Source organism: Akebia trifoliata, chromosome 4, assembly GCF_017979445.1.
Source record: "Akebia trifoliata isolate Shusen 1 chromosome 4, ASM1797944v1, whole genome shotgun sequence".
Classification (NCBI taxonomy): domain Eukaryota; kingdom Viridiplantae; phylum Streptophyta; class Magnoliopsida; order Ranunculales; family Lardizabalaceae; genus Akebia; species Akebia trifoliata.
Genome location: NC_141378.1, coordinates 15,633,329 through 15,657,228, shown reverse-complemented (window position 1 = coordinate 15,657,228; position 23,900 = coordinate 15,633,329). Strand labels below are relative to the sequence as shown.

The 23,900-nt window shown below is 34.7% G+C and overlaps 4 protein-coding genes across 5 annotated transcripts; 1 reads left to right on the top strand and 3 right to left on the bottom strand.

Moving 5' to 3' along the window:
* Positions 1 to 459: 459 nt before the first annotated feature.
* On the bottom strand, positions 460 to 3,707 carry LOC147404113 (actin-7-like). Its single transcript, XM_086439961.1, has 5 exons — positions 3,550 to 3,707; positions 2,230 to 2,298; positions 1,741 to 2,134; positions 1,040 to 1,653; positions 460 to 946 (listed from the first exon to the last, which is right to left on the bottom strand). The coding sequence occupies exons 2-5, from the start codon at positions 2,284 to 2,286 to the stop codon at positions 881 to 883; spliced, it is 1,131 nt and encodes a 376-aa protein (XP_086296087.1). The 5' UTR covers positions 2,287 to 2,298; positions 3,550 to 3,707; the 3' UTR covers positions 460 to 880.
* Positions 3,708 to 8,257: 4,550 nt separating this feature from the next.
* Positions 8,258 to 8,869, top strand: LOC147404112 (histone H3.2). The gene has a single exon (XM_086439960.1). The coding sequence runs from the start codon at positions 8,349 to 8,351 to the stop codon at positions 8,757 to 8,759; it is 411 nt and encodes a 136-aa protein (XP_086296086.1). The 5' UTR covers positions 8,258 to 8,348; the 3' UTR covers positions 8,760 to 8,869.
* Positions 8,870 to 10,331: 1,462 nt separating this feature from the next.
* Positions 10,332 to 15,772, bottom strand: CARA (carbamoyl phosphate synthetase A). Of its 2 annotated transcripts, none has more exons than XM_086439958.1 (10): positions 15,563 to 15,772; positions 15,342 to 15,474; positions 13,582 to 13,670; positions 13,445 to 13,505; positions 13,294 to 13,361; positions 13,065 to 13,193; positions 12,843 to 12,952; positions 12,386 to 12,733; positions 10,966 to 11,131; positions 10,332 to 10,695 (listed from the first exon to the last, which is right to left on the bottom strand). In XM_086439958.1, exons 1-10 carry the CDS (start codon positions 15,717 to 15,719, stop codon positions 10,646 to 10,648), a joined length of 1,311 nt encoding a protein of 436 aa, XP_086296084.1. In that variant the 5' UTR covers positions 15,720 to 15,772; the 3' UTR covers positions 10,332 to 10,645. The 2 variants fall into 2 exon arrangements, with proteins under 2 accessions (XP_086296084.1, XP_086296085.1); XM_086439959.1 differs by having other exon boundaries at positions 15,575 to 15,772.
* Positions 15,773 to 19,175: 3,403 nt separating this feature from the next.
* LOC147404110 (zinc finger BED domain-containing protein RICESLEEPER 2-like) lies at positions 19,176 to 20,088 on the bottom strand. The gene is made up of 3 exons (XM_086437705.1): positions 19,506 to 20,088; positions 19,345 to 19,407; positions 19,176 to 19,243 (listed from the first exon to the last, which is right to left on the bottom strand). The coding sequence occupies exons 1-2, from the start codon at positions 19,921 to 19,923 to the stop codon at positions 19,376 to 19,378; spliced, it is 450 nt and encodes a 149-aa protein (XP_086293831.1). The 5' UTR covers positions 19,924 to 20,088; the 3' UTR covers positions 19,176 to 19,243; positions 19,345 to 19,375.
* Positions 20,089 to 23,900: the final 3,812 nt, after the last annotated feature.

Sequence of the window (23,900 nt, the reverse complement as noted above, 5' to 3'; positions counted from 1 at the left end):
ACATGCTGCCCAATGTGTTTGTTTTCCAATAAACATGTGCTTTGTTATAGGAGCGGGACGCCGTTCTGGCTAGCAACTCTAATGATAGAGCATAGCATTGCTCAAGTCTACTGATGTTTTAATCTCGAAAGTCCATTTGGACAATCAGACTCGGGACAAGTGAATCCTTGAAAGGAGTAAAAAAAAATGGTCTAGTGAATTGTTGTGTAAACACAAATGGGTATCATGGCTATTGGAATAGGTGTGCTGCATTTAAAGCTACCGTACTTTTAAAAAAAAAAAAAAAACAAGTAGAGGGAGCTGAGATTCAACCAATCCTGAATGAACCTGTCTATAACCCAGTTTAAAATACAGCTAGCAATGAAACAGTTACATCTCCTACCATGCTCTGATAATCTATTTCCAGAGATGTTCACACTAACGATAGATAGATATAAGATAGTGGGTACAAGTTAAGAATAGCTTACAACACCAAAATAACTTTCCATTACGAATTGTTAAGTGCCGCAAACGGACAATAAGGGCAGATTACTCATACAATAAATATTAACAGCAACTACCAAAGAAAATCCAAAAATTGAAAATGACACACTCTCTCCCCTTGTACTAAGAGATTTTACTACATGGCAGGCCAAAGTGAATGAATGAAGAATTTTGTCTCTCATGCCTGCAATTCACACCTAATAGCCAGCCATTACAAATAAGATTTGGCTCTCAAACTCCCCTGATAACAAAGGGTGCATATTATCCCACATAGAAAAAGCTATAAAGCAGCAAATAGATATTCATATCCCTCAACCAAACTGAGTTCACATTACACTTTTAACACGGAAAGCCAACTGAATAAAATAGGACTCACCAACAATGCTTATAAATGAACTCAGAAGCACTTCCTGTGGACAATGGATGGGCCCGATTCATCATATTCTCCCTTCGAGATCCACATCTGCAAATTCAAAATGAGTAAGCAAGTATTCAGGTGTGAATCCATCCTACAAATGTGTAAAAACAAGGACACAAAAAAGATTGCAAAACTCACTTGCTGGAAAGTGCTAAGGGAAGCGAGGATGGATCCTCCAATCCAAACACTGTACTTTCTTTCAGGCGGTGCAACCACCTTGATCTTCATACTACTGGGAGCAAGGGCTGTGATTTCTTTGCTCATACGATCGGCGATTCCAGGGAACATGGTAGACCCACCACTGAGTACAATGTTTCCATATAAATCCTTTCTGATATCTACATCACACTTCATGATGGAGTTATAGGTAGTCTCGTGGATACCCGCAGCTTCCATTCCAATCATTGATGGTTGGAAGAGGACCTCTGGGCACCTGAACCTTTCAGAACCAATTGTGAGTACCTGCCCATCAGGTAGCTCATAGGTCTTCTCAATTGAGGAGCTGCTCTTGGCTGTCTCCAGCTCCTGCTCAAAGTCGAGGGCAACGTAAGCAAGCTTCTCCTTAATGTCACGAACAATTTCCCGTTCTGCAGTTGTGGTGAACATGTACCCTCTCTCGGTCAGGATCTTCATTAGGGAATCAGTGAGATCACGACCAGCAAGATCCAAACGGAGGATAGCATGGGGTAGGGCATATCCCTCGTAAATAGGTACAGTGTGACTCACACCATCACCAGAATCTAGCACAATACCTGTTTTAAGAATAAAACACAACTTAGTCAACGGAAAAAGTAACCTAAAAAGATTAGAAATAATAGTAGTTACTGATTGATACACACCCGTTGTACGACCGCTGGCATATAGAGACAGAACAGCCTGGATGGCAACGTACATGGCTGGAACATTGAAGGTCTCAAACATGATTTGAGTCATTTTCTCTCTGTTCGCCTTGGGGTTGAGAGGTGCTTCTGTGAGAAGCACTGGGTGTTCTTCAGGGGCAACACGGAGCTCGTTGTAGAAGGTGTGATGCCAAATCTTCTCCATGTCATCCCAATTGCTAACTATACCATGCTCAATTGGGTATTTTAAGGTTAGGATACCTCTTTTAGATTGAGCTTCATCTCCAACATAAGCATCCTTTTGGCCCATCCCAACCATGACACCTGTGTGTCGAGGTCGACCAACAATGCTGGGAAACACTGCTCTTGGAGCATCATCACCCGCAAACCCAGCCTGTACATTAGAGATAGAATTAGAATCGTGCAGTTTACAGAGTAAACGAATGACACAACTTAGTCAAGAGTACTAGCATGTCCGAGTATACTAACCTTAACCATTCCAGTTCCATTGTCACACACGAGAGGCTGGATTTCCTCTTCGGCCATCTTTTATAATACCTGCAGATGAAATATTACTATTAAACAATATTGTTATTTAATTAAGAATTATAGAAATCTCACTCTTCCTTCTTCCTTACTTACTGAACTGTGAAAACCTCCCTTAGCATGAAACACTAAGCAAGTTAGGGTATTATCTCCAGATGAGCAAAAAAATTATAATAAAAAAAATTCAACACAAACCATATCTTGTGGATTCCAATCACCTATACATACAAGAGAAAATATTACAAAATCTAATAACATTTTTGAGAGGTAAACCTAGCATCAAAAGAAAAAAGATGAAGAAGAAGTTGAAAGTCTATTTCAAATAATTCATGATTTCAAAAGAGCGCACTATATGCACCCACTTTATTGCTCGCCTCACCCACTTACTGCTTTCACCCACCTATAAAGTGGGTAAAAGGAGTCATTCTAATTTTAAGTGGGGGATGGCAACTACGGTTTCAACAATGATTTCGTGGTACAAGAAGGAATACCCGTGGAACTTGCAAAATAGGTTAGCAATGATCATGTAAACCTCAGCTCATAATGTAGGAGTTGTTACAAAATCTCAGTAGCTCAGGCGAAACCTTCAGTCTCATCCGATATTGACTTAGACTCCGACAAAATTCCAATACTGGAAACCATGCTTTCAATCAATCCTTTAGAAATAACAGCGCAAATACTCACCAAACCAACAGATCTGACTAATAAAGCAAGAAATAATAATGGAGAGATATCAATAGATACGACCAGATCAAGTTCAAAAAGAAGTAAGAAAATACATATTAAAAAAAAGAAGAAGATATAAAGATCAAAGTTCAACAGATAATCACAATCGTAAAATACAAGCAAACAAATCAAGGAACAAAAAAACATCGGATCCAACAACCAAATCAACAGATCAACCACGAACATACTACAAGAACGAAACGCAACAAAAACCTAGATCGTGACCAATTGACAGTCTTAAACTTGAAGATCGTCAACTAGAAAAGAATTCAGAGATCTTCTTCCAGATCTCACCTCCAATCGCAAAATTCAAGCATGAAACGCAACAAAAACCTAGATCGGTACCATCAAATCCCTAAAATATATTACTAACATACTCATCCTAATCAAATCATACAGATCGACTAAAAAGAAGTAAAGATAATCAAATGATCTAGTTTTTTCCAATCTAGATCTCTGTAGATTTTCAAATTTTCTGAGGAAACAAAAACTTTTACACCGATAAATCAAAGATACAAAAAGAGATCTCACAATTACCTTTTCTGTAGAGACGACGAAGGAAGAAAATCTGAGGAGATTAGGGCTGCAAGCCTTACTCCTCCTCTCCTTCGTGTTAAAAGAAGAAAACCTGAACGATTGGCTGTCTCTCTCTCTTTCCTCTCTTGTAGCCTAAAATACGCTAAAGTGAGAAAACATTGGAAGCACGAATTATTATGTAGTGGTCCGGAGAAATCGTGGTGAAATGCAAATGAAATGAACCCAAATGATTAATGGCTGTGATAATGCCACACCATTATGTTATGAGTATACTCCAAACATTCTAGAGTATGACGTTATTCCGAATCTCGCATACTGTTCATTTTAATTCTCAAAAAATGTTTTTCCAATGAATTTACTCATAAAATACCAATCATTTTTTCATATCAACAATCTCGTTGATAATTTATCAGTGAAATCGTTGATTTTTTATTTTATTTTATTTATTTTTACTTTGATGGGCTACACGTACCAACTTTTCTAGTACGTGTTCAACAGTTAAGTATAATCGTTTTTATATGAAAAGACAAATAGAAATTCGAAGGTGTGACTTGAAGAGTAAATCCAGTCACTCTTACCATCTCAGCTAACCCCTGATGATTAGTGAAATCGTTGATTATAAAAGTGACGAATTCACTGAAAAAAATGTATTTTAATAATGGAAAATGTACGGAATTAAAATGAATCGATGTCAATTTTAATGTTACTCAAGCACAACTCTTTGGGAAATAAAATGAGCTGTGTATTGAAAATGTAATTTTTATATAAGTTACGCATATTTTGAAAAAATCTATATATATATATATATATATATAATACATCTTTATCTCAGTTATAAATATATTTATTGGTCTAAAATGAGATTGGAAAGATCCTACCATGGAAAAAAAAATCTACTATTTGCAACCACCCCATCTATCTCTCTATAAGTGCACACTATCCTCGCATGGTGGACGCTTTTTTGTTGTAAATCCTATTATTGGGACTCTTCCCACTAACACCAATCCCACAAACGTAGTCACATCATATTCTCTTCCCTCCTCTCAAGTCTCATCTTAATCTTTAGGAAGACAAATCATGATTTTTCACTAACCAGTAAAAAACACAAGTTTGTTTGTTGGATAGGTAGAAAAACAAGTATAATCTTAATGGTTAAAAAAAAAGGCTTCCTTTGTCTTTCTCTTTTTTCTAACCATCAGATGTTGGTTTCAATCATTTATGTCAGTCTCTCTAGCAAGATTGAAGACAAGGTTATGTCATTCTTTTTCCCTCGGGAGGTTAATTTCACGAGAGAGAACATAAGGAATGGGACAATTTAATACGTCCCTCCTAAGTTGGGAAGACCATTCATGAATGACGATCGGCACATCAAATGTTAAATAAGATACTCAATCTACACCCTAGAGCTCACTTCGAGGTTTAGAGTGCACGGGAGAGGGGAGTAGGGATGCAACATTATTTCATTTTTGGACGGAAGAGAGGAATTTATAATTTTATGAAGAATCTAGATCGAAGGAAATTTTGAAAATGAGAGATTTTAAGTATTAACAATGTGTTTGGATAGAGTTTCTTGACTACTTCTACTCGTGTAGAGAGCTAACAAGCATTTGGATAAGTTTTATTCTTGAGGGATTAGAATTTTTACCATTTTTTGAGAAGTCCAAAATATATGTTTTTCTGAAAAAAAAATATTTTGCTCTTGTGTAGAGAGGAGTATCCACACAGGGCCTAAGTCTTTGGATTGTGGCATGTGTTGACATGTGGGAGAAAGGTTTCAATCCTCCACCATGGGTGCATATGATCCGGATTCTTTTGTGAATTATAACATCTGTGACCTGTCTCAAGCATTGTCAGCCACTAGATCTGTGAAGATCTAATGGTTGTAGAGTGTTGGCATGAAGTTTGGCTTCTCGATACCGTCCCATGTATAAAGCAATAGGTTTGAGGCCCGGCCCAATAATGACCAGTCACTCATTGACACCTCCACTGTCATCTTTATCCTTTTATTTTCATTATTTTAAAGGCTAAAAAACTTTATTATATTTTTATATGTTTCAACATGAGCTATAAGAAAAAGTGGGTTCATTGAAATGACGTAGATGGGATCCAATATTCCGAAATGCCTGCAAATGATTCAATTTTACTACTCATATTTGGGTTTTTTGGTAAATTATTGAGCATGTTTTTGCCCCCATATCATGTCGTATGAATTGCCAAATATGACCCGTCACATAGATTATCACATGGACTCGATACTTTACTAGATTTCAAACACCATGATCTAGCTTATGGTAGGGTCTATCAATTCGATCCCTCATTTGACAAGCATGCGTGACATACATGATTGGTAAAATCTTTCTTTCTTAATGCCCCCGTCATCTTGAAGATTGAAGATTCAAATTATTGATCTCAATGATTCAGGTCCAATTGTTGAGATCTACGATTGGATCACAATTTGGTTTCAATGATTTAATTTGTTGATTTTGAGTAATTGAATCATCAATCTCACCAATTGGAGAAGCATTAAAAAAGAAAACCGTCTTCAATAAGAAAGAAAAAAGTTTATGAAAATAGGCTATCGAGTCAACAAAAAAAAGTTTGAGGTAATTATAAAGAAATTCCTCAAGATCATAGTTAGCACTTCAGTTTACGATAAAAAATCGTTATGGGATTAATTTGAGTATGATTTAGAATATACATTTGGTGGTTTGTTTAAAATTCAGCCAAAAATGCGAAGAACAGTAAAAATATGATACGAGAATGATTCGGGTATAATTTGACTTCAATACTCTAAAATACTTTCAAAACTTCGTGTATATACAAATTAAAATTTCTATAATACTCATATCCAAATATTTAAAAAACTCACCTATCTTCTTAATATTTATTATTTTTATATCTTATTTTTCAAATTACCATTAGTACCCATCATCTTTGACCTCATCTTTAAATTAAGAGCATATGACATTTTTATACATGTATATCAAACACTCGAGCCTTATTACAAATCAAAAGCACTTGGATACCTTTACGTGCATTCCATTTTAATATTTATTCTAAAACAATATGTATAGAAAAAAGTTAAAATTAAGATATTTTGTTATTGTGATTAATCATACTATTAACACAAATCTTCGTAACGTAAGGCCCATACTTTCTAACTTAATTGAGTTACCACGACTCATGTTTGAAAAATCCAAAAGGAGAGATAAATATAGGAGTGAAAAAATTAATTGTTGATTGATAATCGTGAGATTCGATGACAAACAATGATTAGTGATTGTCTATTTATGAAACATTGAAGTATAAAGAATAATGTCATGCGACATTGAGATATAATTTTTTTATTATAAAAATATGGGTTAATTTGTGTTTTTAATCATCTTTGCGGAAAATATTTTTGATTTGTTTAATTCAAGAAAATAAAAAATCGTGACTAATTGACAAATATTCAAAAACTCGTGATTTTTAATAGGTGTTGTATTGGACGAAAGTTTTAATCGATTTTTTTATCACTCAAAAAGTTTAGAATTTGGGAATAATTCATGAATTTTTTGAAAAACTACCAACTATGGCCTGGTTACATTAAATTGTTTCTCTAGAAGGATATCATATGATCTAATAAACTTAGACACTACATAATTTTTGGTATAAATTTTTAAGGTGATCGTAAGAGGGGATTTAGTCTCGAGACCTTTGTTTCTTGAGACAATCACATAATTATTTTACCGAAAGCATACCTTTACTGGAAGGGAGAGTATAAGTGGTTCGACACCAGATTTTGGATCCCAAAAATGCCTCCATCTTTACATTTAAACTTCATAATCAATGTCATTTCCAAGAAAATTGCAATACATTGCCCTAAATCACATTGGTTAGTTGTTGACGATGAAATCTGATCTATGACAAGTGTTTTTATTATGTTGAGTAAAGGTATTATGAAAAGTTATCAAATATAAACCCGAGCTGACCCATTTAATAATTGTGTCAATAACTTAAACTTAAATCCAAACCCAATACTTTTATAAATAGGTGTACCCATCCGAGCCATATATAATATGTTTAATAAAATTCTAATATTTTTTGAAAAAATAAAGATTCATTTCCACCACTAGAAATAAAATATCATTACTAAAAATAAAATCACACAATCATAATCAATATCTAGCAACATAAATTAAGTATCGGAAACATAATTTAAGTTTTATCACGAAAATGGGTATTTTAAAAAATTATTAAGTAATCATTGATATACTTAAACTACACTTTAATGAAAATATAATTAAATGTATCAAAATGGGTTAAATGGATTGACCTCCCTAACTCATACCAGATCCATTTAATAATTGTGTTTTACAAGTTGACACTATTATGATCCAAACCCTATTAGGATTGTCTTAAACCCACAACATAAATGATTACTTCCGCAGCTAAAATGACCGATCGGATCCGATCCGATAAAGATCTAATAATATTTTTTTTTTATTCGGATCAATAACAATTTGTGGCCAATCCGAAACCGATCCATTAACAGCCCTAAACAAAAGCGTACTGCAGATCACGATCCGTGTGCATTGGCGGAAATGAATCCTGACCGATCATAAAAAATCAAATCAAACGTTCCAAATTCACCCGCGCGTCGCGCCATTTTTTACGAAAATTTCGAAACACACACTCCTCCTCCTCCTTTAAATATCCATCGTTTTGGTTTCACCCAACAAATTCAAACCTCTAAAATCTCAATCGCATTGTTCCCCAATTTTCTTCAAACCCTAATCCCTAATTTCATTGTCAAAATCATGGCGAGAACCAAACAAACTGCGAGAAAATCCACAGGAGGCAAAGCTCCAAGGAAGCAACTTGCGACTAAGGCAGCTCGCAAATCAGCTCCTGCAACTGGAGGAGTGAAGAAGCCCCATAGATTCAGGCCTGGAACAGTGGCTCTTAGGGAGATTCGAAAGTATCAGAAGAGTACCGAGCTTTTGATCCGAAAACTTCCGTTTCAAAGATTGGTTCGTGAGATCGCTCAGGATTTCAAGACGGATCTGAGGTTTCAGAGTAGTGCTGTTGCTGCTCTTCAAGAGGCGGCCGAGGCGTATCTGGTTGGATTGTTTGAGGACACTAATTTGTGTGCGATTCATGCTAAGAGGGTCACGATTATGCCTAAAGATATCCAGCTTGCACGAAGAATCAGAGGAGAGCGAGCTTGATCTGATCTCTTTATATATCTCTATATGATGTTTGCTATTATGGTTTTTAGAAATGTTTATGTTAGCTATGGTGGATCAATTAATGAATATTTTCCATTTTGAAGGATTAATTCTCTACTCCTAAACTTGGATGTTATATTTTTCTTGGATGATTGCGCTTGATCTATGAGTTTTCAATTAAGGTTCTGTTCGGAAACATGACGGTTGCTGGAATTGAGATTTTTGTATCTGGAATTGGAAATCTTTAGCAATGGATTTCCCTGCAAGGTGAACGGTCTTTTATTGTTTTCTGGAAAATGGATTCGGAGAGAAACGTTTCTTTTAAAAATTTGTTTAGCCAAGCCCCAAAGCCCCGGGGGGAGGAGAAGGATTGTGCCTTATTGGTGCCCTAATTGGCTAAATTTTGATCTGGCCTAATGTGCTTGTTGGGTCCATGACATTGTTTCAAAACTTGTCTGTGAGACCAATATGTATTGTCCGAGTTGTCTCAGAATCAGGGTATGGAGGATGGATGAGACACCTTGGCAACTGGCATGGATGGTATGGGATGTAAAACTGGGTTTTAAAACCATGGTTCATGAAGCATCATTTTAACTCTTGTTGGAGAGACCGAGACAATGTCTGATACATTTTGGTATCGTCCACCACCAACGAGATGTATTGACAATTCAAATGTAAGATATAAAATCATAGATCATTTTTCTCATTCTTAAAGTAAACCTTTTCATCAAAATAATGGTTCAATTTCTGTCCAAATTGAAAACTGTTGGAACTGGTTTAGGTTGGATTTGAGATGGTTAGTCCCTTTGTGGACCTTAATAAAGTGGGGTTGTACACAGTGATCAGTACATTAGTAACAAATTTGGTAACATCATGCTCAACAATCTCGAGTCTGCCCTTTGTGGTCTAAAGAGAGTTGAAACCAAGGCCCCAACCTTGATTTTTTCCATTGGTTGGAAACATGTTTTTAAAACTTGTTTGAGACCAAGATGACTTGTCTGGTTTGTCTCAGTACTGTCCACCAACAAGACAGATTGACAATTTATGTCAAATCTTACATCTCTTAAAAAGTCAATTGATTGTGTCAGGTTCGAATAAATTGGAAAATTCATCTGAGATTACTTGATTTCAATCATGGACATGAACGAGATAAGGCATCAAAATGAGTTTTAAAACCATGGTTGGAAACCATTTGTGTTGTCTTTCTTTGATTTATCACCTATTGGAGACAGTCCTTCAAAAAATCTAATGCGGTTGCGTGCATACTTTGCTTTAGCTTCTCAAGGGTTGGACCTGCATCAGCAGAAATGAATTTTGGTGGAAATGATGGCTTAATTCTTCTGGATAAATATTAGTCAAATACATCTGATTTATTGCATGTAGAATATTTTCATGGGCTTATGATTTTTTTCACCCCAAAATCATAGAGAGACGGCTTAAGACTTCAAAAACCTGCAATATTATTTTGCTTTTTCTCCTGTTAACTCAAGTATTGTCCATATCCGACAAACCATTCTTCTCACTGAGAGAATTCCCATAGATTTCAAAGAGCAATCTATTCTTGTCAAAATCTTAGAAAATCAATCCTACTGGTGCAATCTTAACTAATTATCATTTCAGAGTCGATAATAACAGTAGCACGAGGTGAACAGCACACTAATCTAAGATGACCATCAGAATGTGTAGTAGTGTTTGAACATATATATTCTTCACCTCTTTTTGGCAATCCAAAACAAAAATCTCAAAGAACTACTTCATAATCCTCACATCACAGATGACGTCCATGGATGGATATTAACCAATTCCACACCAAAGAGAAGAAACAAAATCCAAGGTTGCCCTCTATGATAGACATTTTCAGAACCTGAAACACTTGCAGACGTCCCTCATGCAATTTGTTTGGATCTCTTCATCAACTGTATGAATTCTCCGAAAGCTGTAGGCAAGAAAATCATCTTAAAATGAGTACGAAAGAAGATACCTTATAATGTGTATATAATTTCAATCACAAAAACTATGTATGCATGCATGCACATTAATGTGTCTGAAATTCGGAATCCAGGCCATTCCAAACTATTATGTATGTATGGAAGTTCGATGTGGAGGTGTGGTTTCAGGGGTAACGCCATATTTGTGTGTGTGTGTGCGTGCGTGTGGAAGCAGACGAGTGGGCATGCTGAGCGGGAGGAAAGACTAAGTATCTTACTAGCATCTGAATCATGAGGACCAGGAGAAGCTTCTGGGTGGTACTGAAGGGACATGATATTTAATGCAGGAAAGGCAAGTCCAGCACAGCTCCCATCGTTCAGGTTCACATGGGTCACTTCTACACCCTCTGGTAATGATGCAGGGTCCACTGCATAGTTGTGATTCTGCCACAGAGTCAAATGAATAAATAAATAACATTCGAAGAAGGGAACTATATTTATTATACATAGAGAGAGTCAAGTCTACACCCTGCTTATACTCAAGATCTATATGGATAGACTAACGATGAATGCACGGGGTAAATAATATGCGGACTGTACGTGGCTGATGTGGCAAGGGCACAGAACCGCAGATCTTTTTCCTTGTGTATCCCGAAGACAAAGATCTATGGTTCTGTGCCCCTGACACATCAACCGCGTATGATTTACCACGTGCATTCATCACGGCTCATATGGATAACAGTTTGGACGATCCAACTGTACATTAGAGTCATTCTCAACAAGAAAATCTTCGTTGCAAAAATTCCTACATTTTAGCATTTACTAACAAAGTAACAATATTAGAAAGCTACCTTAACTTAAGAGAGCTGCTATTAGCACCCCCAACTTTTATTTATTACAACCCTATTTCTTAAATTATTTATTACACCTCAATCAAAGATTAAAACACACCATTCAAACTTTACGAAGGTTTGATGCAAATTATTTTGTAAACATTACAAAATATTAGAACACGTGTTCAAACAATTTCAGTAGTTGTTTACAATTATGAATAGGCTCATATTAAATCCTAAACCCACAAAAAATAGAAATCTAGAAAAAAAAATTGAGCTTCTATTGGCACCCCAACTTTTACTTATTCTCAAACATTCACTTATCATTAATTTTTTTTTTAATTGGGTGTAATAAGTAAAAGTTGGGGTGCCAATAGCAACTCTCTAAATTAACAGTTCAGATTCTTCAAATTCAAGTGAAGTATGTAAGAATGAATTGAAATTTTATGAGGTCTGTCTTCAATGAACCAATTCACAGTACCGTTGGATTGCTAACATAATAATGAACAGGGAGTATATTTATCCTAACAATAATGCTGAAGTGGAACCTCATATCGAATTTCTTGACATGAAAGTGTATGGGAACCATAGATGCTTTTCATTGAGATACGTGTGAAAAAGCATCTATGGTTCCTATCCACTTTCACGTCAAGAAGTGTGATATGAGGTTCCAGCTTGAGGTCACTCCAGCACGACTCTCAAGTCTTATCCTAATTCATATATACAAACGAATTCAGTTAGAGTTGGTTCATAAGAAGAAAACAAGTATGAAAATTCTGAGACGAAGTGATCTTGATAATTTATTAGGAAAGTGAAGATCCGCCTCATAACAGAGCATCAAATAGTGGATGAAAAGAGAAAGCACCTGAGCACTGATCTCAACACTGCCGTTCCGGAGGTTGCGGACTGGATGGTTTCCTCCATGATGACCAAACTTCATTTTATAAGTATTACCACCCAATGCCTGGCCAAGTAATTGATGGCCCATGCAAATTCCAAAAACAGGAACTTTTCCAAGTATTTCCCTCACTGTTTCAACAGCATAAGGAACTGCCGAAGGATCACCTGGGCCATTGCTAAAAAGAATTCCATCCGGTTTCATTTTTAGCGTCTCTGAAGAAGGCCAAGTGGAGGGGACGACTGTGATTTTACATCCATAAGAAGCCAAGCGCCTCAGTATGTTATGCTTGATACCAAAATCATATGCAACAACCTTCATTCCACACACACACACACACACACACACACACAAGAGTGAGAAATTTCAACACAAAAACAGGTTTAGTGTACCATAACAATATTTCTTAAGTTATAATACTAACATGAAAACTTTTTCCGTCTCTCCCATTAGTGTTGAAATCCCACTCCGAGTCTGCTTTGTCCACCCATTCATATGGGGTATTGCAAGAGACGCCGCTTATCAAATCAACACCTACATATTTGAGCCAAGAACAAGAAGAGGTCTGAAAGTTGAACATAGGCATTATAACACATTGGGTCAAGTGCTGTTTCCCTCCTTAACACAATATAAGGTTAGAACTCACCAACGATGTCCCATGTACGAGAAATTTCCAAAAGTTCCTCATCAGTTTTGGATTCTTCTGTGCTTAGTACGCCTATGAGACTTCCATCTTGTCTCAATCTACGTGTAATTGCACGTGTGTCCACATCATCTATTATATATAACAATAAAGAATGAATTTAAAACCTATGAGGATAGTTAGAATTACTTTAACGGGTTCTCTGGAATATGTTGCCTAGAATATCACTTACATATCCCCATGATGTTCCTTTTTGCCAAGTAATCCCCAAGTGATTCTGTGCATCTCCAGTTTGAAGTACTGAATAACAGTTCATTTCAAAAACATCAGAAATGGTACAACATGCACATTCTTAAATACAGCACTGGACCAATGTAGCATACCTGATACTTAAACTCCTGATTACTAAACCAGCAAGGAAGCATTGCCTTGATTCTTCATCATCTGATAGGAAAGAAGACAGAGTTCACAAAAACACCATAAGAAGACAAAGGGTCCACAACATTTTCTTGTTACGTACCCAAATTAACTCCAGTGTTGCCGATATGTGGATTTGTCATCAAGACAAACTGGCCAGCATAACTAGGGTCTGTGAGGATTTCCTGGTACCTACAAAATTACACTCTTACATATCAGATTCTACATAATTTAGAATCAATGAGACTTTAGAGTTACAGTCCATGACATAGAAAATGCTCATTCCCTTGAACTTTCACACATACAAAAGTACACTTGACAGACATGAAATTTCCTCTATGATTCAATCCCACATTGTGGAAATGGAACTGCCTTTTGATATAGATTTGCCCATTTCAGAGTTGTCTTTTGCATGTTCAAAAATATTTTGTGAACCGGTCTGAAACTGATTTATCAACATTGAGGATAATGTATAAATCAGGGCATGATGTTGCTGATTACAAGTTTATTTGAATATTTACGGGAAATTTTTCTTTTTTGTTTTTCCACCACTTGAAGTCAGTAAATTTACTCTTTGAAACTCTTACATACAATTGTTTTTTGGGTGATGCAACCCCGGTGGGTCTGCCATTGTGATTAGTCTAGGAAGGGGCAACTTATGGAAGAAATAAATAGTGGTAAATGGTACTTGGAAAGAGGGCCAAGGGGCTGGGGGGTTCGACATAAAGTGTGGCCAACAAGGGTGTCAGTCTTGAAGCGTGGGGGTATGTTAGGATCCTTGAGTTAAGGCTTAAAATTTCCACATCATTAATGCCTAGGAATTTTTGGAGCATTGGTTTGAGTCTTAACATTACTGCATGGTTTCTAAAATTTTACTAGTGCACTTAAATCTCCCTCCCTCCCTCCATATGTGTGTGTATGAATGTATGCCTATGTGCATGCGCGCGTGCGTGTGTGTGTGTGTGGGGGGGGGGGGTTTATATTCGAAACACTGAAACAATCCTTCCTTCTTTCTCCTTTTTGTTAGTTCTTCTTCTCCTCCCCTTTTTTGGACATGGGTTGTGTTTGTGCAACAAAAAAACAATCCCCTTTATATCTCTTTTTTGTTTTATACAAAGGATTGTATCCAAGCAATGCTAAAATAGCCTTCTCTCTTTATTGTTTGTTTCCCCTTCATTTATCTCTTCTTCTGCCCATTTGTTCTTTAATCTTTTGCTCTTTTTATTTATTTATTTCCTTTGTTTATTGATTTCTTATCACTATCTAAAGAGAAAAATGATCGGTACACATGCTTTCCTTAGATCATTCAATGAAAAAAAAAAATTTAGTAATTGAGATCAAGTTACATAATATTTTTATAAATATATATTTATATTTAAATGATAATTATTCTTTCCTTTGTAAAACATTCATCATCCCAACGTCTCATATATGAAATTTGTGGTCCGCCAAACAAATCATGCTCCTTAGTTCCACTCTGCGCCACATCTAGTGATTTATTTTTACATATCACAAACATTTAAAATATTAACAATTGATTATTTTATAAGAAAAAATATCAAACAATCAAACTACCAAACAAGTCATCTTGGATCTTGGACAAGACAATGCGACGGATAATTCACATTAACCATCCAATTAAATTTCCCTCTAGATCGAGATGACTTGCCCAAGTTGTCTCGGACGGTCTCGGGCAGATTTTTAAAACCATGTTTATACTACTCGTGTCCTTAAAACAATCAAAACTACCAAATCTAACACACCCAATTCTTCCAAAAACACATTTCAGATAACAGTAACAAATTGAGAAATCAACGCAAACCATTCCATCCAACAAAAACGAAATCTTCTCTTAAATCTTACCCAGTCAAGGATGTGTTAAAGACCACTTCACCAACTTGAGTTCCTGAGGCACCAAACGACTTAGCTTTCCACACAGAACCATCTTCAAGAACAAGTCTTGCATCTGCTAACTTCCATGGTCTTCCCCCCAAACCTACAGATTTACATCAAAATTGAACAAAAAACAGACCTGATTAACGGGATGAATTACAGAAGTAGAAATTAAGTTGCGTTCTACAGACCTATATCAGTACCAGTAGAACCATTTGAGGATAGGGAAACAGAACATTTGATAGTGGTGAAAACCCTAGCTTTTGCAGTGTTAGTTGGTGTTGTTCTTCGAGACGACCAATTACAAGTTCGATTCCAGTTGAAATCCATGACTGCTTTGGTCGCCATCTCTCTCTCTCTCTCTCTCTCAGTCACAACTCACAATTGCAAGCTTTAACCGAAACCTTTAATCAGCCACCATGCTATAGGATAGTTACATATCACGAGGGCATTTAGGTTATTTGTAATAGTATCAGAAAAGAAGACCTAGGTCAAGAAGGTGGCGTTAGCAATAGTTGGTGAGGCAATAGCAGCTGTCTATTTTTAAAAGAGTTCGACTAATTGCACACCAGCTGCTACCAATTGCACTCCATCACTTAAAATTATCCAATTACCTTCCAAAAATTAAAAAGGAAATGTTTCACTTCTTTATTGTTTTTATTTTCCTTCTTCAATTATGCCTACAAAAATTATTATTGGGTCAATAATTAATGTAATAAATTCTTAGGGTATGTTTGATTACATGAAATGACAATTTTTCAGTGTTTGACGAGTCAAAAATTCTAAATTTGAGTGAAAACGATTTTTCAACACCTCCAATTTTTTTTCATTAACGACAAGTCATTTTCTTACCCCTCCCCCTTGGAAAACAATTTACTAGCACACGACTAATCAAATTAAATTAATATTTATTTTATAAATAAAATTAAACAAAATAAAAAAGCACACAATAAAAAATGAAATCAAACAAAATCATAATTTTATTTATAAAATAAATATTTAAATTGTTAAAAATTAATTATTTTTATAAAAAAAAATTAAAATTATCTAAATCAATTCATTTTGTTGTTGTAAATTTCTGATTGAATAATTAATTTTAAATTATATCAATATTTATTTTATAAATAAAGTTAGAGAGCTGCTATTGGCACCCCAAATTTGATAGATTATACTCTAAATAAAAAAGAAAATAATAAAAGTTGGGGTGTCAAAAGAAACTATCTCATTATTTGTTAAATTTAATTTTTTGGTTTAGGATTTTATATGAGTCTAATCATAATTGTAAACAACTACTAAAATTATTTAAATGAGTGTTATGATGTTGAGATTATAATTTGAGCTAAACCTTTGTAATGTTTGAACAATGTATTTTAATCTTTAATTAGGGGTGTGATAAATAATTTAAGAAATTGGGGTGAAATAATTAAAACATAAGGTGCCAATAGTAGCTTACTAAAAAATTTGGGGTGCCATAGTTCAATAATAATTTAAGAAATTGCGGTGTAATAATTCAAATCTTAAAAAAAATGATTTTATCATTATTTTTTATATAATATCACAAAAGTTAAATTAAAATAATATTTTTTTGATTTATTTATGCAATTCAAACTAGGGGTGCAACTCGGTTCGGGTTGGTTCGGTTTTGAGCAAAATTAGAACCGAATTGAACCGACCAAGGTCGGTTCCATAATATTGAACCCAGAACCGAACCGAATTGGTATAGAACCGAACCGAACCAAACCGACCTTAATTCGGTTTGGTTCGGTTCGATTCCCCGGGTTGTCAAAAAAATTGATGATCCTAATATGCCGGTGGCTATGTTCCATTTCATCTTAAGGTATGGTAAGGCCATATGCCCTGAGATTTTCACTTTCAAGAGTAAGAATATCAAGTTCAAAAAGGAAACTTTCCCTTTAAAAAACTATTATATTATTCAAACAAAATGATGCTGAATTGAATACATTTTTTCTAGGTAGCCTGAATTGATACATCAGGATTTAATCACATAAAAAAATTGATAATATGTAAGCCAAAAGACATGGTACATTGCTTGAGCACTCAAATCATAATGAAGTGCATGTATGTATCACTTACGTGGCAACATTTCTCTCAAGTTGAGTGTTGAATAAATAAATTAACCGTGCGAAACTCCATCTAATATCTTGAATTGCTGGCAAGGATAAATCCAATTGTAAAGGTACAGGTTTATTCATGGAATTAGATATACAAGCAAAAGGCGACCTTGTTGCCTTAAAAACTTGAAGAAAGTGGGGAAAAGAATTTTGAACCATGTTCACCAATGCATGAATGGAATTTAATGCTGTCAATCTAAATAAGAGATAGGATGACAGAGATTCTATAAGAAACCCAGCTTTCTGGCCCTGCATATGCTACTGAATAACATAGAAAAATCCATCAGTTATATGAAGTTGTAAACTATGAATTATTATTCTTAGCAGCATAACAAAGATCAAAACCATATCTATATAGGTTTGTTCTTCCTGATGCAGAAGGAAATAAATTCAAGTCAATATTTACAGCCATTGTATAATTGTGCATTAGTTCACATATTAATAATACAAATAAAAAGATTTAAAATATGATGTAATTAAGCATAAAATCTGCTCAGATTTAAAGAGAGGAATAAAACATAAAATCTGATGCTCATGTTTAAGTGAAAGGAGTATACACCATTCATACATTGTATCCTATTTTAGATTTTTTTTTTGTCTTAGCAGTGCAATGGTCTCTACCTGAGGATTACTTTCCAGGTTCATCTTAAAAGATGTGGAATCCATTACATTTGATGATGCAGAGGAATCTATCTTGTTCCAAATGCTTTGAGAATTGACCTCCCATTTTCCTGGTAAGAAATAATTGTAGTTCCTCATAATTATGTGAAAGAATAAAGAGGAGATAATGTCACCAATCTTTTTGTGTTAAGAGAACCTGGGTGTAGCAGATTGGATAGATTACTATTGAATACAAGAAATTATAAAATAAATGATTACTATAAATATAAACCCAAAAGCACATATTAGCAATTTAGCATAGCTCCGAAAGTAGGAAAAAAAAATGGTAGATTCTGAAGCTTTGATCCATTAGTTAGATTATTAAGATTGATGACATGGGTACCAATTAGGGATGTTTTTTGGGATGTGTAGGGGACAATTTCATTGAATAAATAGTATAATCTCTCACGTGATTCTCCCACATCTAAAAATACCAAATGCAACAACTTCTCAGATAAACAAATACAAAATTTCTATTAAAATTTCACCTTGGCCACTCAATCGCGATGCCATGAAAAGGGTCTTCCCTCCATGGGCAGCACCACTTTACACAGACAATGGGAAACACCGAGGCACTATGTCAGCATGTTTATGTGTATCAACCATCTACATACACTCAGAATTTATGAAAGGAATTACCATGAACCCAGTATATATGTAGAAACATTCTTAAATTGTGATATGAAAAGTAATTACCATGAACCCAATAGGTTGGCCAGCCCATGAGTAAGATAATCAGCAAATAGAGATTCAGAACCAAAGAGTCTTACATCCTATGTTCTCCTCACCTTCGGGGATGTCTTTAAATGAAAGTCAGATTTTTCATATTGTAAGTCAAGGAAAAGCATACAATTTATATATCAACTATTAAAATGTCCAAAATCCAAATCTAAATATTAAAATGTTCAAAATCCAAATATCACACCAAGTCACCAACACATTCATACAATTTGTCTTAAATAAATCAATCTTTCCTTACAATAACACCCTAGTTCTATTAGAAACCATACATAATAAAAAAAGTAAAGCACAAAAAAAATTAACCATTCTCCATCTTCCTCCATGCTCCAATCAATAAGTCTAACAAAAAAAAAAAAAAAAAAACCACTATTGTTATATATATAAAGTCGAATATTTAAAAAAATTATTCTATTGTAATAATTTATGGAATAACAATTTACCTAAAAATACGAATGAAGAAGCATTTGTAATTCAATCAAGAAGCTCAGAATCATCTGTAATAACTGTAAAAATAGAAAATAAAATAAATTGTTATCAAATAGAAAATAGAAATTAAAGAACTTCACAAATAAAATAAAATCATATAAAAATTAAAAGTTACCTGACTCAATTTCTTCAAGTTCTTCTAACCTTTCTTCAACATCAATTGGAACTGGTGAAGCACGTAACCAATCTTGCCCACAAATTAAACATTCCACCAATTTCGGGGTTAGAGAACTACGAAATTGATCTAATACGCGACCCCTAGTGCTAAAAGCATTTTCGGAAGCAACAGTGGAAACCGGAATAGCTAACAAATCTCGTGCCACCATAGGGAATATGCGATACTTAGAACAATTAATTTTCCACCAATCCAAAATATTAAAATTTATGTCTTGCTTCTCAACACTTTCTTCTAAGTATCTGTTTACTTCTGATTTGCAATCCGCACTTTCTTCTTCTTCCAAGTGCTTCAGAAACTCAGATTGAAGTGACTTGACTTGAACAGTACCTTCACCAGTTAGTTGATCAACTTCCATCTCATTTAAAGTTTGAGTAAAATCATTTAAAGAAACAGCTGAAGTTGAGTCAAGAAACTGATAATGCTGAAAATTTTGGTTTATTGTTCCCCTTATTGTTCTAATCAACTCCTCAACCTTTATAAGTGGATAAACTTTTGAGTAACAAAATTTTACATATCTCAACTTATAACGAAGATCTAATACCACAGCAACCAACAACATCTTGTTTACCTTGTCAAGACTCCCCCAATACCTATCAAATTTATCCTTCATCTTCACTGCCATAGAACTCAAGAAATGATCAAGACTCTTAGACCAATCAGAAATAGTATTTTCAATGGCACAAACTTCATGAAAATAAGAATTAGCAGTGACATAAAGAGAACCCGACATTCGTTTAGATGCATCATAAAAAGTTTATAAAAACTTAGCCAAGACTCGAGCATAATTCCAATCACCTTCAGTGGGAAGCCCTCCTCTAACTTCTTTCTCAAATTGTGGTTCTTGTTCTTCCAACCGTTCAAATGCTTTTTGAAATTTTATAGCGGTATCCAACATAAGATATGTTGAATTCCACCTAGTTGGAACATCAAGGACTAAAGAACCCTTACATGTAATTCTCTCTTGGTCAACACATTTCTTAAATTGTTGAGCTCTTGACGGAGAACTCCTCACATATTTCACAGCCCCGCAAATTCTACTAATAGAATCATGCACATCACTAATCCCTTCTTTTACTATCAAATTCAAAATATGTGCACAACACCTCATATGCAAAAATTCACCTTCTAGAATGCAACCACCCCTTTTGTTCAACTTTTTTTTCAAATAACCAATTGCAATGTCGTTAGAACTTGCGTTATCAACCGTGATAGTACACACATTCTCTATGCCCCATTGAAGCAAACATAACTCAACTGCTTTACCAATTGCCTCACCTCTATGACTAGTAACTACACAAAAATTAAGTATCATTTTATGTAGTTTCCAATTTTTATCAATGAAATGTGCAGTGAGACACATGTATGAAATGTTTTGTAAAGAAGTCCACAAATCCGTAGTAAGAGAGACTCTATGGACAGAAGTATTCAAAAAATTCTTCAACTTCTTCTTTTCATTTGCATACAATTGTAAGCAATCTTTTGCTATAGTGGTGCGAGACACTAAATGGAATTTAGGTTGCAATACGCTTAAAAAATATTGAAAACCTTCGCGTTCCACAAACTTAAAGGGCAACTCATCAGTGATTATCATTCTTGTAAGGGCATCCCTACATAACTCTTGGTCAAATTTCCAAGAAGTAAGGCTACTATCTCCTTCGTGCCCTACTGTTTGGAATGATAGGATTTCTTGCCTCTTCTCATCACGATAAGGATACTTGGGACATTTAGTTAAATGTTTCCTTAATGTACTAGTCCCATTAACACTTGAACACCCGTAATCTGAACCACAATAATTACATTTAGCTCTTTCTGACTTCCCCCCATTATCATTTTTCATTTTAGTAAAATGATCCCAAACATCAGATTTTGGTTTATAAGGCTTGCGAGTTGAGTTTACCTTAGGTTTTGAAACAACAGTGCCGGTAGTAGCAGAAGGAACAGAAGGAGTAGAATCAATAATTGGTTCAATATTGGCATTGATAGTGTCTTTGTCTCCCATATTTGACATCTGACAAAAAAAAATATATCAATTAAGTCTCAATATACATCAAAATATTTAAAATAATTAAGTAAAAAAACATTCAACATGAATTAATGTTCAAATTAAATGCTCTCAAGATACAATTTTGAGCGTATTTTTTTATTAAATCAGCCAAAAATAAATAAATAAGGTGCATTTGTTTTTTCTCTCTCAACATCGGATTTGGTGGAGAACTACGAGACTAAAGTACTGTTACATCTCTTCGTTTTCTCCAAACCCCCGAAAATCTAGGGTTTTCTTTTTGTTCTTCATTGAAATTTGTATATATATATATATATATATATATATAATATATATATATATATATATATTATATATATATATATATATATATATGGGAAATGTTCAGCAACAAACATTTTGGCAAAACATTTTTCAAACCATGGGTTAGAGGTTTTGAAATGGGCTGATTTTTGGTAAGGATGATCTCTAAAGTGAGGAGATCATTATCACCAAAAATCAGCCTATTCCAAAACTTCTAACCCTAAAAAAATGGTTTACAAAAAATGGACGGTCCACAATTTTTCAACTTGTAAACTGGGGCTAGAAGTGCTGGAATGGGCTGATTTTTGGTGAGGATGATCTCCTCACCATAGAGATCATCCTCACCAAAAATCAGCCCATTCCAAAACCTCTAACCCATGTTTTGAAAAATGTTTTGCCAAAATGTTTGTTGCTGAACGGGATCTTATATATATATATATAATATATATATATATATTTTTTTTTTCATTTCTGATCTAGTTTTGATGGAACATTCGGAAGTCGAAGTGCAAACCAAGTAAGGATCGACTCCATATTATTCCGATTTTCAGGTCTCTTCCTATTAATTTCATTAGTTTTCGTTCCAAAAGTTACTCAGATCTTGGATTCATTTTTCCTATTTGGAAATTTGACAATTTTCGTTATTTCTTGTTACATTTGAAATTTCGAACAAAATAAGGTGTTTTGAGCATGAAATTGGAAATGGGTAAAATACTCGATGTTTTAAAACCAAGATCTCTGATGTTTAAAACCAAGATCTATGAGAGGGTCTGGTTTATTTCTTGGAATAACAATCTAAGAGATCTTGTGATTTAAAACCGAAATCAAATCCAAAATGTAACTAATCTTCATGAGATTGTGGGCCAAAATTTATGGAGAGAGAGAGAGATAAACGTACCTCAGGACCAGAGAGAGAGAGAGCGATCCACCACCAGCCGTCGGAGTTGAGATGCAGCTCACAGCTATGTGCACTGTCGCACACAATGCCAAGAGAGAGACAGAGAGAGACAAGGGGAGGAAGGGAGGGATGACCACCGGAGTTAAGCTGAAAATGCCGGAGGGAGGTACGACCGTCGGCAGCACAAACGCTGCAACTGAATAGCCGAGAGAGAGAGAGAGCAGAAGGAAGGGAAGGGAATAGCCGCATAGGAAGTCAAGAACAATTGAATAAACGAGACTTAGGTTTTTCATTTTTTTAAAAAACTTAAAAACTAATTATATATTTAATATTTTATTTTAAATAAATATTTATTCGGTTTTCGGGTTGGGTCGGTTTTTTATATTGTTTAAACCGAGAACCGAACCGAATTCGTCGGTTCTTCATTTTTAGATCCGAAACCGAACCGAAATAATATTAAACCGAACCAAAGCAATCCAAATTCTACGGTTTGGTTCGGTTCTCGGTTTGAACCGAATTAAGTTGCACCCCTAATTCAAACAACAAAAATAATTCTCCATGTTGTGCCCAAATAGTAGAAAATGATTTGCAAATTAATATTTTCTCTGCAATCAAATACGTCATTAATTATATAGAAAGTATATTTACATTATAATTTATAAAACCGAGAAGATGAAGTCATGGGAAGATGAATAAGTCTCAAACCCTAGGCCATCGTAATGAACTGTAATTAATAGATTAAAATAGAGGTTATAAAAATAGATATGTTTTTAAGGTTTACGTGCAAGTAGTGGCCACTTTTTAAAACTAGGGGTATTGGGTTTGGTAAACATGTGCCCTAAGGGTACTATTTTAAGTTGCATTGAATATACCTTCAATTTTTATTTATTTATTTATTTTTTTCGTAAAACACTTTCCTTTAAGCTTTACTAAAAGTTATTTTCCTCAAATGGATTATGACATTAGCAATCCAACACCACAACTCTTTAGATTTTGGCTTGATCAAACATTTTGAAAATGAATGGCTACCAAAATCCTAATTTTAAAATTAAATTTTAACACTAAAAAACTATTATTTTTTGAAAAATAAATTCAAAGTTTATAGCATTTTGTCCTTACAATCTTGAAG